The sequence below is a fragment of the Manduca sexta genome, chromosome 13 (genome assembly GCF_014839805.1).
Source record: "Manduca sexta isolate Smith_Timp_Sample1 chromosome 13, JHU_Msex_v1.0, whole genome shotgun sequence".
Lineage (NCBI taxonomy): Eukaryota > Metazoa > Arthropoda > Insecta > Lepidoptera > Sphingidae > Manduca > Manduca sexta.
The window spans coordinates 13,687,417-13,702,578 of record NC_051127.1 but is presented as its reverse complement, the minus strand read 5'-3'; the positions used below and the strand labels follow the sequence as shown (position 1 = coordinate 13,702,578).

Below are 15,162 nucleotides of genomic sequence, written 5' to 3'. Positions count from 1 at the left end.
AAGGCATTATTATGATTAATGTACATAAGTTTTCCATAGAGATATGTTAATTGGTAAGTTATGAGCAGTAAGTATATAAATCGTTTTAAAAGTTAGTTATTTTTATTAAAGTGTGTGAATGACTCAGTATTTTTTTCAGCTTTCAGATTGTACAAGACTGGACAGTATTACATATTAAATATTGAAACCAATTATAGTAAAAAACCTTTATTGACCATAATTTTTGTTTATTGCTTTGAATGATGAGACATGCTTGCCGTACGCATGATGGTAAGCAATATGACCCTCCATAAACAGTAGAAACACCATCCAACACCTTGAATTACAAAGTATTGTTTGGCAATTCACTGTGCTCGCCATCCTGAGCCATGAGATGTCAAGTGTCATTATATCCAGTACTTACACTGACTACAATGTCCTTCAAACCGGAATACATCAGTGACTACATGCTCTTGCTTAGCAGCAGAAATAGACATTGCGGTGGTACCTACCCAGGCGGACTCTCACATAGGAGAGACCTACCAACAGTAAAGAATTTTCTTAATTTACAACTCAAAATAGTTATGTCTTTAGTACGGATTTCTAATAGTATAAGTAATATTAACAAATAAATAAATCATACTGTTTACCTTCACCCAAAAATTTGCCAGGCTCATGATTATCCAAATCAATTTTAATGTCAGCATGTTGCATTGTTCCTTCCAAAATCTTTTGCAGTTCCTCTTCAAAGCCAGCTGGTAAAAATGGACTTTGTGTGGTTGTGCCTCTAGTGGCGAGGCTGGGAGGCAGGGGCGCCCGTGACATTGTGGGATTAGTTTCATCATCCTCCAAAGGTATGTCTATCTCTTCTACACCTGATATTTCCCCTGTTATTGATCTCGGACCACCTACAAATTTTACATTGGTAGTCTAATTTAAGAGATAAATACTTTATGAATTGTTAACATTTAAGATATGATATTTCTTATTTTATTTATAAACATTTGAAATAAATAATTAGAAGGTGCTTACTTCGAGTGTTGTTTCAGGTCCATATTCATCAATATCGAATAAATACAATGAATCGGGATTGCTCTCTCGGATGCTCAGTGTGTTGTGAACGCTCCCATTTGTGGATCGATAGTTTTTCCGGATTTAACAAATACTCTTGAACCCAGCCGTTTAAATCTTCTAATATAGGTGGCACCTAAAATTTTCATAAAACAGCTGTGAAGCTTTGAATACAGTTGATAGTTCATAATTGACAATGCTAATTACCGAAACGTCTGAGAATTCATCCTTAACGTCCTGCGACATTTAAATAAGTTTTTATTATTCTATTTAAAAATATACAAGTAAAAAGGTATATTTGTCGGCAGTTCACGCGTATTGAGGTTATCTTGTCAAAATGTCAATATTTTTGTATTTCTGTAATTCCCCTCTTTGTTGACAAATGCAATTTGTAGCATAATCAGTATTGCTATTTCTTTCCTTTCCGTAAGTTCAGTGAGAGATAGAATAATTTAAGATCATAACAAATCCAACTATATACAAAGCTTACAAGAAAAAAAGTCATAATAATCATGGTGATTTTCAGGACATAGAGTAAGTAATATACTACGTAGGTAAGATCATACTTCCTATTGTGGACAATATGTAAATTATATCTAAGTATATTTAAACTGCGGCGATAGCCTAGTTGGGTGTGGAACGGACTGCTGAGACGAATGTCCGCAGGTTCAAATACCAAGAGCACACACCTCTGACTTTTCTAAAAAATCATGTGTGTATTCTTTGTGAATTTATCGTTCGCTTTAACGGTGAAGGAAAACATCGTGAGGAAACCTGCACATCTGAGAAGTTCTTTATAGGAATTTCGAAGGTGTGTGAAGTCTACCAATCGGCACTAGGCCAGCGAGGTGGACTAAGGCCTAATCCCTCTCAGTAGTAGAGGAGGCCCGTGCTCAGCAGTGGGCAAGTATATAATACAGGGCTGATATTATTATTATATATTTAAACTCTGTTTTACAGCTGTCGAATACTTGCTTTATATTCCCGATTAAATACAAATGTCACACTCGAATCTATTCTCCCAAATAAATCATAATAAAATGTGTATGTAGGTATGTTACCTACCTGTTCTGCCGTGCTAAACGCAAACTATATACAACTATATTTAACTGTTTATAAGATAACTGTCAAATAAAATTTACTTGATGCCCTATTCATACTATTGGCGAATAATTTGTGCGGGAATATATAAATAAGAATTGTAAGTAACAAATACTCCCGCAACCCAAATGAGCTGTTTACTTGCTTTATTATTCTTCTATAACTCGTCAGTATTCAGTATGTATCTAAATCAGGGATGAAAACTATGAAACAGGGCCTCAGTTTATCTTTCTTCTGGGAAATTTTATCCTTTTTTTTTTCTTGTGACATCTAAATTATTATTATAATTGATGCTTTATTACTTTTATAATAAGCTTTATTTTCACTGGCGACTGGCACCTCTGGCGGGATAAATTGATAGTTTTAATTTTAGTTGCGTTAAATACTTATATTTTCTTTTTCTGGCATAAATAAGCTGCGTATTATTTATTACTAGGTGTTACCTTTTGACGAGGGAGGGGAAGATGGTGAAAGACGTTTCTTAGCATAAAAGTCTAATTTTGTACTGTGTAGGTACTTTATCTGGTATACGCTCACATCTTCAGCTCCAAAGGGCTAGATAGAGGCGCAGCTAATACGACCTCATTTCTTGCTATGATGTGTATTGTGATAAGGGTCGAGCTACTTCTTCTGAATATTTCTACTTAATATATAATAGTTCCACCATAGTGATGAGACCGTACAGTAAGTAAAGGCGGTAGCGGGGAGGTCTGCGTAGTACCAGATATTTTTTCAGTTCCTTTTCGCATCCAGTCTTCAAACCGTGGGTATCGAGCCGGGCGACCAACGTCCGAAGGTTGTGTGGAAATGGAAAACGCCACCTACTGTGGCATCGCCCTGGACTAATTCTTTGATCTCTACACTTGCAGCATTTCTAATTAAGCTCAACAGATTGACTCTTTTTACTGTCATAATCTCTGATAAATCTCTGAACCGTTCTAGGAACCGTTATCCTGGCAACGGAATTTAACTTCGGTAAAAGCTACCACTACTACTAAAATATGATAACTCACTAAGGTAATAATTTTGGGTAAAAGTCATACCTGGGATGTTAATCCACATGTTTTTATTATCGATTTGCAATAAGTAATATGTGTATGTGAGTCAGTGAGCCTTGGCGGTCAAGGTTGTCAGGCAAGTCCCTCTAAAGCCAGACCTCGCATGCACGATCGTTTCTTCACTCAGTCCCTAGCACAGTCCGCAACGGACGGCCATCGGCGCACGCGTCGCGTCTTTTTATATTTTATATGTATTTATAGTGGGAACTTATATGATGGCGTCTAAAAACTATACCAGTGGCATTGTTCTGTGTTTATTTTTATTAATTCTAAAAGCTAGTGGTTTAGAATTGGTATGTATAATTTTCGTTCCTTTGCTTGGTTTTGTTGCGCATTAATATTTATTTAATTTATAAATACGTAAGACTAGGCAGTATGGTCGTAAGACTATAGCCTGTCCTCTAAGGACGAATTATAAAAAAAAAAAATATTTAATTTATTTTTTCGCATTATACTTATAGATTAAAAAAAAAAATGTTTTAAATCATATGTTCTTGTCGGTATTTAATTTATACGCATTTAAATATATAGACAAACTGATTTATTTATTTAAATCATACTTAATACAACGTTTTAGGATTTTTATAGTGTTTATTAGGTGTAGAAAAATAAATAATACTTTTTACGGTTTCGATCTCAGTTTCGATAATGTTGTAGTTAGGTATGTAAATATTTTATTCCTTTAAACGAAGATATTATTTGAAATCTACATAATAACATAAAAGTAGATGATTAATGAAGCTATAAAGTAGCACGACAGCGTAGCAGATAAATACAATTTTAGATTTTGTATAACAACAACGATTAATAAGGGCCTGTAAAAATACTATCCTACATATCTAATAGTTTAAAATGATAAAGTATTAGAACCAATTATTATTTGGTGTGCGTTTATTATAATTACAGGAAGAATATTAATAATCCTATCACTTTCAACGATTAGGTAAATACTTACAATTAGCACTCGTATAAGGTATATAAAACATATAATACTTAATTACTCTGATTATAATCTGGTAAAACCTGTTACATGGTAGTTATAGGAGAACATTCGATATGACACTTTTAAATACAAATTTATTTGTCAGTCGATATGTCGTATTCTTGTTAATGCAATAATGACAAAGTATCGTAATTTTAAGAGGTACAAGAGTGTGTTGTAAAATAAAAGTTAATAAGTTAATTTTCATACAAAGGCACTACGGCAATAGTTGGAGAAAAAAAAAATACATGGTTATTTTAAATAAGATATTATAATTCGTGAGAGAGATGAGATGAGAAATTGTATTTTTCAAATGAGTTTCTAAAGTTTCGATTAATTTTGTTCACGTGGTTAAGAAACTGCATGTGTGGAAAATGCAGAGTTGAAACGGGAAGTTTCGCAACCGGCTCGCGCGTGTCTCCATCTAGCTTGCAGCGTCTAGGCGCGTTTCCGTTGTAAAATAATCTAGTTAATACAAATGCCAAAGTTTATGTAGATATTTTGTAGGAGTAAACATAGGAATTCTTGAAGTCTGAACGGATATAGATAAAATTTGGCATACAGATAAACCTGGTAGAACATAATATTTACCGTAATACTTTTACCCCCGAAAAGTACACAGTAAGGTTTTTATATCCAGAATTTTTTACGAAGTATTTTATTTTTATTTTTTTCATTATCAACAACACACACAGCCATTACAGGATACATCCAATTTGAAGTAGCGGGACACTTAACAACATCATAGATCATTTAACAAAAATATAAATGTAGATATCATATTTAAATAGTTACGACGTAGACTATTCTAGAGTCTTACATAAGAAAACAACAACGAAATGAGCAAATCGCAGTCAATAATAACGTGATGTACGAACTACCAACCGTCTATATTTTGTTTTATACAATTAGAAATTAAATCTGAAATTAATGGTAGAGTTTTATACCCTTTATGATTCAAAGTTAAAATGGTGTTATCGAGTTTAAGAATATTTAGTACGTCTTTAATCAAAACGTTGTTAAAGGTTACGAAGCTGTAAGCTTTTTTCCTCAAACAAAGCCTTGTGGCAGAATGAAGTCATGCAACCAATAGTTTAAGTACCTATGTTGATTCAACAACATTGTTGAAGTTAGGATTGGTGAGACAGAATTTGTGAACTTTATTTACAAAAAAAGTAATCCAAGGAAATTAAGTATTAATCTATACACATTATAAAACAAAGTCCTCTTTTCTGTTTGTTTGCATGTTGTTGATGGTTTCAAAATTTACTGAACGGATTTTTATGGAATTTGGTATGAAGATATTTTAAGACAACTTTCTATCCCGGGAAAATTCATAGCGGGTATTTAATCCGGAAAACCCGTTCACACGGGCGAAGCCGCGAGCAAAAGCTACTTCAGTATATTTATTAAATATATCTTTTGCACAGTTTCCTCATGGGTACCTCAAGCTATTATTACCACCAATATCATTCCCATCAGCACATAGAGAAGTAAAATCGAAATACCTTGGTTGCAATTCGTCACAGGCCAATGAACGCGCACGTTAACGTTATAATCATCACAAATAGTTAGGTGTACAATTGGATAAAATTACGTAAATAATAAGTCTAGTAACGCATAACAACGGAAACAATTCTGAAGCTCTGCTGGCAGTCGTGTCACGGACGCACGTAATTGCTGAATGCAATGATGAATAAAAATTGAATTTTATAGGAAAGTGATGTTACGTGCTTCGAAAGACCATGAATCCATGGGCGGTCTTACGTAATCCATTGTATGACGTAATTTTATTTAATTGACTTTGTTTGCATGTTTATTGTTTACCGTAAACAAAATGACTCTATTTTTGAAATATTAAACTTGTTAAAAAAACTGCAAAAACTTGTTTCGATCGTTTTCGTGTGCATGAAAGTACACTCAAATAGGCATGTTTTCATTATATTTGCAAGGATAAGAAATATTAAATTAATGGCCAATTCCTATTAACGATCCTAAACGCTACCGTCAGATCCATAGCAAGAATGGACCAATCAGAACAAAGTTTGTTTGACATGTTTACAGATGAGTTCTTTTCATTTGTTTATTCTTACCGGTAATGTTAATTAGCAGTTGATATATTTTAATGGTATTGGTCGTAAATGATTTCGAAAGAATAATAGATAGGTAGCAAAGAAAATTAATTAAACTTTGACATAATTGTTTTAATCTCTACATTAGTGGCGCGCGTTTGTGTCTTTTCTTCAGAAGTTTAATCATTCTTAATTGCGAATTCAATGAATGGTTTACAGTTTTGTTTGATGAAAAATACTTAAGCTAAATTATTTGTTACTACTTGAATTAAGTTTTAAGAGTGTAATGTATGTAGTAATGTAGAAAACGGGTAAGGAGTCACAATAATAATACTATAATTTTCGTCACATGAGAAATCATACTGCTAAATTAATTACTGTTGTATTAATGCTTTGGTGCCTTCAAAGAGGAAGATTGGCGATTAGAAAGGGATTTCTTCGGTCTCCTACCTCCTCGCTGACAGTACGAAATGCAACAGGAAAACAGTCACATCAAGTTAGTTCTATGTGAGATAGTACGTATCATTTCGGTCGAGTTAGTCCATAGGAATGCACCGAATACGCGCCCATGCACGGGAAAACATTTACCAGGGCCTAAAGCACGGAATTGAGTGTGTATACCTCTTTGTAGAAAATACGAATTGAGGCCTATGAGGGCTTGCGAAAATTTTCCCACCTTCTCCCCTCCGCCAATCCTAAAACAGGGTTCCTATCCTTCTCCCACAATTTCTTCCCTCATATATTCCCTCCCAACTCTCTTCCGGGCTCCTGGAGTCTCTAACCTGGAGAAATCCAGTATCTGATTCGCAGGTTTACCCTGGTGTCGACTATAGAGACGCCTATTAAAAAAAATAGGTCTATAGGGAAGACAAAGTCACAAAAACTTATACGTCATTACGTAATCTGTTTTACTATTGAACCGGAGTAATTTATTATTTACGCAGTACTTTAAAGATTGATTTGATTTTATTATCTCACATACCTAACGTCTGTGTACATATATAATTATATCCGGGTTCGACTTTGAATTCGACAAAAAAACTATCTAGCTCAAGCGGTTGATCGTTGTGCCGCAGCGGGCGCAATTCGTGTAAATTAAAAGAACCGAAAAGCATGCAATACACGTATATGGAATAGAATATAAAGAAATATATCCAGAGGCGGCCTGGAGGACCTTTTTTACGATCTTCCCGACGAAACTGTTAAAACGGGGAATTTGTTTTTGCTTTCGCCTGGGCCCTCGTTTCGTTTAGAGCTGCCACTGGATAAAAATAGGTTTGGTTTATTACTATAAATATATGCTATTGTTTACATTTTACTTTAGAGCGGTAGAAAGTATCTGCAGCGAAATACAAGTTCCTTAAAAACTGCGCAATTATTGGTACATATAGCTACGTTTTTCCTTTCGAGAATGATATAACTTAGTTGCCGACTTTAGTTGGATTCCTCAGTAGGTAAGCTCTTTAAAAAAATATTTTATGATAGGGCAGGAATATTACCTTTATTTTGGCATACTTAAATCAAATTGTAGACACTGGTGATCTTAATTATCTCCGATGTAATATCTTGTCTTATTGTTGTCTATAACTGGATAGTACAAAATAATTCCTTGTTTTTTTTATTCTTGATGTATCACCACTGGCGATCCAATAAAAGAAAGTATAGGGAAACCTATTTTTCTAATTTATATTATGATCGGTATGATGGTTATTGTATCAATCAATCAATCAACAATCGTTGTAGGTCGGCACAGCAATAATGATAATATGGTCAAGTAATATGGTATGGTCATGTTTACACTCTGCAATCTCCGTGGTTCAATATTCTCGGTACTCAGCTTATCTAGCATGCTTTGTGCACCGTGGTAATAGATTTCCACATTAGGAACAGGTAATCTGGTGAAGGGTTCACGCATGACTTATACTATACCGGTTTAGTTAGCTATACATTATACAAATAATTATATCGGGTAATGTATGACATATCGATGTATTGAACAATGTTATTCATATATTGAGAACTTGTCTCAAGGAAGTTAATATTTCATGTTAATCTTATGCAAAATAATAGTCAATAGCAGTTTTGTATTGCCGTTGGATAGAGCAAATATTTTATTAACATTTGCAAACTGCGACAACAATGAAAGAATTAATGTTATTCGGAAGCATAAATTTGAATATGAATTTCACAATATATTAAGAAAATTACAATATGGCATTTAAGTGATAATATTAATTAACATTTAGAAAGAAACTCGTAAAACATCAAATTACATTAATATTCGAAATTATTAATCGTATTTCATAGACACCATATCTTTAAAATAGAAGCATATAATAACTTAATAAGTCAAGTCAATACTATTCATGTAAATAAAATGAATATATAATTTTTTTCATTATGTTGGCAATAATATGGCCGATTCATCCGTACAGGTCCTTGACAAGCTACCTAATACACCTGTTAGATTCAAATAACAGGCAAAACAGCGAATTACAAGGCTATTCCGTTCTCCTAATTACACTATAGTGGACTTGCAACTATATAAAATATTACTACACCTGGCAATAACTTCATTGTTGACAAAAACACCCATAAGCAATAAAGGATGAATACTAAAGATACTTAGTTAAAATTGTGATTAATTTTTTCTCATTGCGCAACATATGTTAGATGAGAATAATGTCTTTCTTCATCTAATCTTCAGAGGCTATATAATTTATTTTTATATAATAAATCCACATAGTTGGATTGGTATCCATTACATTTTATTAATGATAAATAATAGCTATTTATTCGTTGATACTGTAATATATGTTCATATTTAATGGGGATAGATTTTTTTGATTATATTTTAATCCAAACGAAATTCCATCTTGTTTGTGAATCATACTTTGAAACATAATTATTTAATATTCGAAATATATAATTTTATTGTAGCGTCATATCGACGTGGAATATTTATATACCTACTATTTTACCTTTTATAATATTAAGTATAATTATAGTACACTGCTTGCGGATGTTTGTAAGTGATATGCTGAATATAAGTTATCTTTAACATTCTTATTAATACTTAAAACGAATTATTTCTACATTAATAAAAAATCTACTAAAATGTTCTTAAGATATGTCATACTACAATCACAGTAGACTACAGATTACGTCTACGACGAGTTTATAAATATTAAACTTTATGTTGAACTCCAACTTTCACTTTTGTTTGCCAAATGATCATTGCAAAATTTGATTCAAATAGTCATTTATTATACCTGGATTGAAATTTTGCAGTTAACTTTTTCCCGAAAGCATATGCTTTACTACTTGGCGTTAATAAGTAGATATTATTTATCAAATACGTTGTCAGTTAACATTATCTTGCCGCAAATAATATTTTAAGTAAATGTCAAAGATTATACTATGATTATATTGCCTTGCTGGGCCCTTATTCTGTATGTTAGTGTAAACGCGTAACGCGGCTGTGTCATGTTATCTTCGAGAAATGTGCGTGGAATGGTATTCTGTAAGCCAAATTTCTATAGTCCTAAACATGATGCGTTGTGTTACTGTCAAAATAACGTGCGGGATAGAGAATAAGGCCCCTGTATTGTGTTATTTTTGTTCAAATACTACTTGGCTGTGTGTGACTGCAGCCTTATGCATTAATAACTCCTAAACATCTGTGGGAAACACACAGAATATCAACAAAAATATTATGCACTTCGAGAATATTTACATATGTATTAGCATAACTTTGATGGTCCTTTGTATATTTATTTTTTCTCGTCGGCTGTGCAACTGAAGCTCTATTTATTTAATTTTGTGTCAACTAGGTTATAAGTGATATACGTAAATAATTATAATATTATTCAAGGATATAAAACAGATTACTTCTAACATTATAATTGCTAATTTCTTAGATATTTATACTGTTTGGTTTGTCTTAAATCGTCTTTTTCACGAAAAAAAGCGAATAATTCAAGCAAGCGTTACATTATCTAGTAACTAAAAGCCTACTAACAAGCCTTAGTTATTAACCTTCTTAACAATAAGTCTTTCTAAAATTCAATTACTGCTGTCCGCTACACGTATTTTTCAAGGACAAGGTTTAAAAAAGCAATCAACTAATACACACATAATACGCTATTATATGATTTAATTCCATGGGCGTATGCACTGCGTGCGTATATTTCCAACTAAAATACGCTTGTGATGATAGTGTTGTTAGTTATTATTATCACATGTCAAAGAAACAATCGCGACCCGCATCGTGAGACACAAACTATGTTGAACGACCATGATGCATGCAAATTGCATATTGCACACAACGTTCCTATGAGTGATAACCGATTGCAATGATTTTGTAACAAATTCTGTTAGTAAAGTATAGGCATACCTTCAGGTAGATAATATGTCTATAGGTAGGCAAATTAAAATCTATATTTAGTACGGCTTGTGTGATTGTGAGTTAAAATATCTGTTAATCGTATCCATGTATTAAAATGTTTAATTATTTGCGGATTTTATCACGGTAAAATAGTTTTATTTAATGTCTTCATTCGCTTAAACATAAGAAATCTTTATTAAAATCTAACCTTAAATTATTAATGTATTCCTGCAATTCTCTTATGCTATTAAAACTTAATCTTCATTTAATAGAATATTTGAGACTGAATAATGTAATTGTTTCAGCACGCAAACCGCGCCTGCATTATTGGCGGCGGTTTCGCGGGTCTCGCCACCGCGCGGTACATGAAACAGTATGGCGTCAACTTCACCTTGTTTGAGGCATCGAGACACATCGGCGGTACTTGGAGGTTCGACCCTCACGTTGGCATAGATGAGGATGGGCTGCCGCTGTTCACTAGCATGTATAAAAACTTAAGGTAAGCTTGTTTTAAGAGAAAATATTGAACTTAGAGTAATGGGACGAAGATTGCAACTCGTAAGTAGCCTTGGGTTCCAAAGGTCCCAATACTACGTAGTAGGTACCTATTATGCTCAGGAAATATACATAAAGTATTAGACTTTACAGAAGATATTTAGACCTTATTGCCGTTAAGATCTGATGCAACAGAAACAGCGGAATGTTATTGGGCTAATTGTTGGAGACATGGCTTAAATAGAATTGTCCGTGAGAGACTTTTCAATGGTCTACTTTATGCAGACCACGGGTACTCGTGTGTGATGTAACAGTACCTACTGTTGGGGTTTGAGCACGACGTCAATCAGTATTACGGTGTGCAATGTAAATTAATACCGTCACAACTCGATTGGCACAGTGACGCTATGGTTTTTTACGTAATTATTTTTTTTAGTATTAGCACGCTGCTTTGAAGCCACATGTAGCCAGATTAATGAATAAATAATAATGTATCTCTACTAATATATAAAGCTGCAGAGTTTGTTTGTTTGAACACGATAATGTCAGGTATCAAACAGATTTTGAAATTTTTTCACTAATAGAAAGATACATTATTCCTGAGCCTTTAGGCTACTTTTTATCCCAGAATTCCTTTTTTACACTGGCGAAGCCGCGAGTAAAAGTTAGTGTATTTCAAATTAACCCGGATACCGGCGGGGCAGAAGGGGGACGAATTAAGTATCAAATAGCGGAACCTCGCAGCCCCTCTTCACCGTATGTGAGACATTAATCTGTAACCCATTCTGGTTATTAAAATATATAATTTCGAAACACTGGAAAAAAAAACCGGATAGCGTCCATCATATTGTACTGCATTCTGTTTACCATCAGGTGCTGTGGAGTCACTTTGCTGTGTCCATATTAAAAAAATATGACTCAAAGATTTTAATGTTAATATATCACAAAGCAAATGTTAATTAGGTATTTAATCCGGTTAAAAGTACATCACGCAAATGCTTTCACCGTGTTTCGGCAATTGTATACGGAATTATTCTGGTGTATCATGTTTATTCGACAAAAGAATTGGGTATCTTACTGATCGACTCTAGAAGCTTCTGGAAATTAAAGTAATAAAAATATTCTGAAGTTTTAACAGTCTGTATTTTAAATTAATAGATAAAAGTTTCTTATAAGAGTTTATATATAGTAAAATATCTTAATTTATGTAAACGCCAAAATTATAAAAACTAAAATATTTTACACTTTGGTGTTGTGACTCGAGATATTATTTCGTTTATATGGAAAGTTGCGGGTTCTCGAAGTCCATTGACTTAATGTAAACTAGTTTTTATATTACCTCAAAAGGACATTCAGCTGTTGTAAACATTGAAATATTAATCTATTGTCTACAGTTATAAAGAAAATAAATCGATTAGTACGTAATACTGAAATGCCACTCATTGCTGTAGGTAATATTTCAAAGATTATAATTATTAATAGCGGAAAAATGCGTAATTAATTATACCTAATTGGATAATGGAATATGAAAATAAATGAAGGGAAAAATATAGATATTTTTGTGGCGAATTCTTGACTGCTCTTTTTACACTGCCTCGACAGCGTATTATTGTGTGCACAGCAAGGCTGTGTATCGTTGAGGTCATAGGTTCAATGCCAGGTTCAGGATATTCGGTTTATATTGGGTATTTAACTGATTTTCGGAGTAATGTAGTATTGTGAATGCCTAGTATACCTATTAGTTATGTAACCTTTTCTAGAATGCACAATATTTAGAAAATAAACACTCTTCAAGTCATCTGCTTGCATAGAGATGAATGGAAAAAATAAAAATGTAAGTGGCTTTGTATTGTTTACCTGTGATTTTATTTGCATTGGAAATTTACATCGTACATTTATATTGTATAGAAAATATAAGAGTTTTATCAAAGAGGTTAATGCAAGCATTGGTCTCTTTGGTATAAAGAACTGCAAATTTAATTTTATTCTAAACATAAATTACGAAAATACGAAGAAATTTACATATTAATTTGTTGTCTTGGAGAATCTAAATACAAATCTATAAAAAAATAAGATTTAATATACCTACAATGTTCTAGTGTCTGATTTATGTAAGGAAATCATGTATTTCAAATACTGGTTGATTCTAAATTAATATTCTAATCTCGTCACATGACTTTATGTTATATTTTTTGTTCGTTTGCTTTGGTAACATAATGAGCTGGGACGGGATTCCCAATCACGAGTTAGAAACTTATTAATATGTTTCTTAATGTAATCTAAAATGTGTCAGCCAAGAATCACAATGATCATGGGCACATGACGGAATCAAGGTTGAATGTTACTTCTGGCGATTACTAATGACTGATATAGGAACTCATTATAGTATTTGTATTTGTTTAGGTAAAGACTATTTTTACATGTTATAACACAGAGTCGTCTGCCTCGTCACCCCGTCTGAATGCGTTAAATTCAACAACTACTGAAAGGATTTTTTATGGAAGTTTGCTACGCGGGCAGTTTGAGACTCTGGAAAGTACTACTTTAATCTCGGAAAAGTTATAGCGGGACTTTTAATCCAGAAAAAAAATAAAATGTGCGACGCCGCGAACACAAGCTGGATATGTATAATTAATAACATATTCAGTAATCTGTAAATTATATAGCTTTGGGTTGGTCCAAATTAGTTTAGAAAACAAGATTAAACCGTTTAACGCACACTAAACGCTACGATACGCATTTGCTCGGCAAAAGTGTGTGGACGTTGCGAAAGAAAATGAAAAAAAAACAAGTAAATGTCCGGCTTAGAAGTCAAAGATAAATTAATCAGAATCGTATTACAGAGACAAGCAAACTTACTGTTAGATTCATAATATTTAAATGTATAATAATAAATATGTCGTAGAGTTCCAAAGAAGTTTAATCATCAGTGCATTTTACTAACTGTTTATATGTATTGAATTATAACTGGACTGTTTTTTTTTGATAGTTTTATGAGTTACTTGTTTATGAATAACTCCTAGACCTATGTAAATGTGTAGCAGTATGGAGGGAGTAAGAAAAATTGATGGTTACCTACTTTATTATTGATATAATTTTAAAGCAATCGTAGGGGATTCAATATAAATCAGCTTAATTTGTAGAAAATATGCATTTGAACACTAATAATAGTAATAAAGTACTGCAACAATGCAGAAAGTATAATGCAGCTAGTTATGAACCAACGTGCATTGTTTGTATCGAGTGAAAACACGGATATTAGATAATTATAATTGTGTCTACCGGTTAGAATCGGCGGAACACTACAATGACGACGACGACTGGGTCTTTTCTGGGATTATAACTAGATTACATGTGTTACGTGTTACTATCGACTAGCGGCCTACCCCGTTTGCATAATGATTTCTTATGTTTATGCGAATGTTAGACATTAAACTTAAACTATTTTTCCTAAAAATCCGGAAAATAGTTTAATTTTAAGGCCTACCCCGGCTTTGCAAAGCATAATATATGACGACATTTTGTTTCTGCTGTACAAAAGAAAATTATGCACGTAAACATTACTCTTGAATCAATCCGTCCATTGATGGAATACCTGATGAATTACGTTCTATGGTTTTAGAGTTTATCGCATTCAGACAGACAGACACGGTGCGGCGGGGGACTTTGTTTTATAATATGTTAGGTTGACATAGATTTATTGCCCATTCAAATAAGTTATCTCTAACAAATTTCTTTAGTAATGTCAGCTCAGAATTATAGTCTTATTTCTGGGAACAGACCTTTACTACTGAGAGGGTTTACAATTTAGATTAGTCTACTATGCTAGCTCCGTGCGGATAGGTAGACTTTACATTCCTTTAAGTTTATCCATAAAAAATCAATTTATAACTTACTTTTTACTAATGTAAACTGAATATCGCAGGCTTGAGATTTTATCATACTTATGACTTATAGACGTTTGTTGCTTCTTTGTAAACTGTGAACAGTGTTGTTGGTTACATGTTCATTAATGCA

At 33.1% G+C, this 15,162-nt stretch overlaps 2 protein-coding genes across 3 annotated transcripts in view; one reads left to right on the top strand and one right to left on the bottom strand.

Annotated features, from left to right (window-relative positions):
• Positions 1–869, bottom strand: part of LOC115445009 (helicase SKI2W) — a 46,600-nt gene extending 45,731 nt beyond the window's left edge. Inside the window, 1 exon segment of the mRNA XM_037438305.1 lies at positions 630–869. Coding sequence (XP_037294202.1) covers positions 630–804 — 175 coding nt within the window. The 5' untranslated portion in view covers positions 805–869.
• The window catches only part of LOC115445006 (senecionine N-oxygenase-like), a 52,968-nt gene that overhangs the window by 28,151 nt on the left and 9,655 nt on the right, over positions 1–15,162 (top strand). The window contains exons 1-2 of one of the 2 annotated variants that reach the window (XM_030171042.2): positions 3,318–3,502; positions 10,956–11,149. In XM_030171042.2, coding sequence (XP_030026902.2) covers positions 3,422–3,502; positions 10,956–11,149 — 275 coding nt within the window. In that variant the 5' untranslated portion in view covers positions 3,318–3,421. Of the gene's footprint in view, positions 1–3,317; positions 3,503–10,955; positions 11,150–15,162 lie in introns of those variants that run through there. The other variant, XM_037438307.1, reaches the window with a different exon arrangement.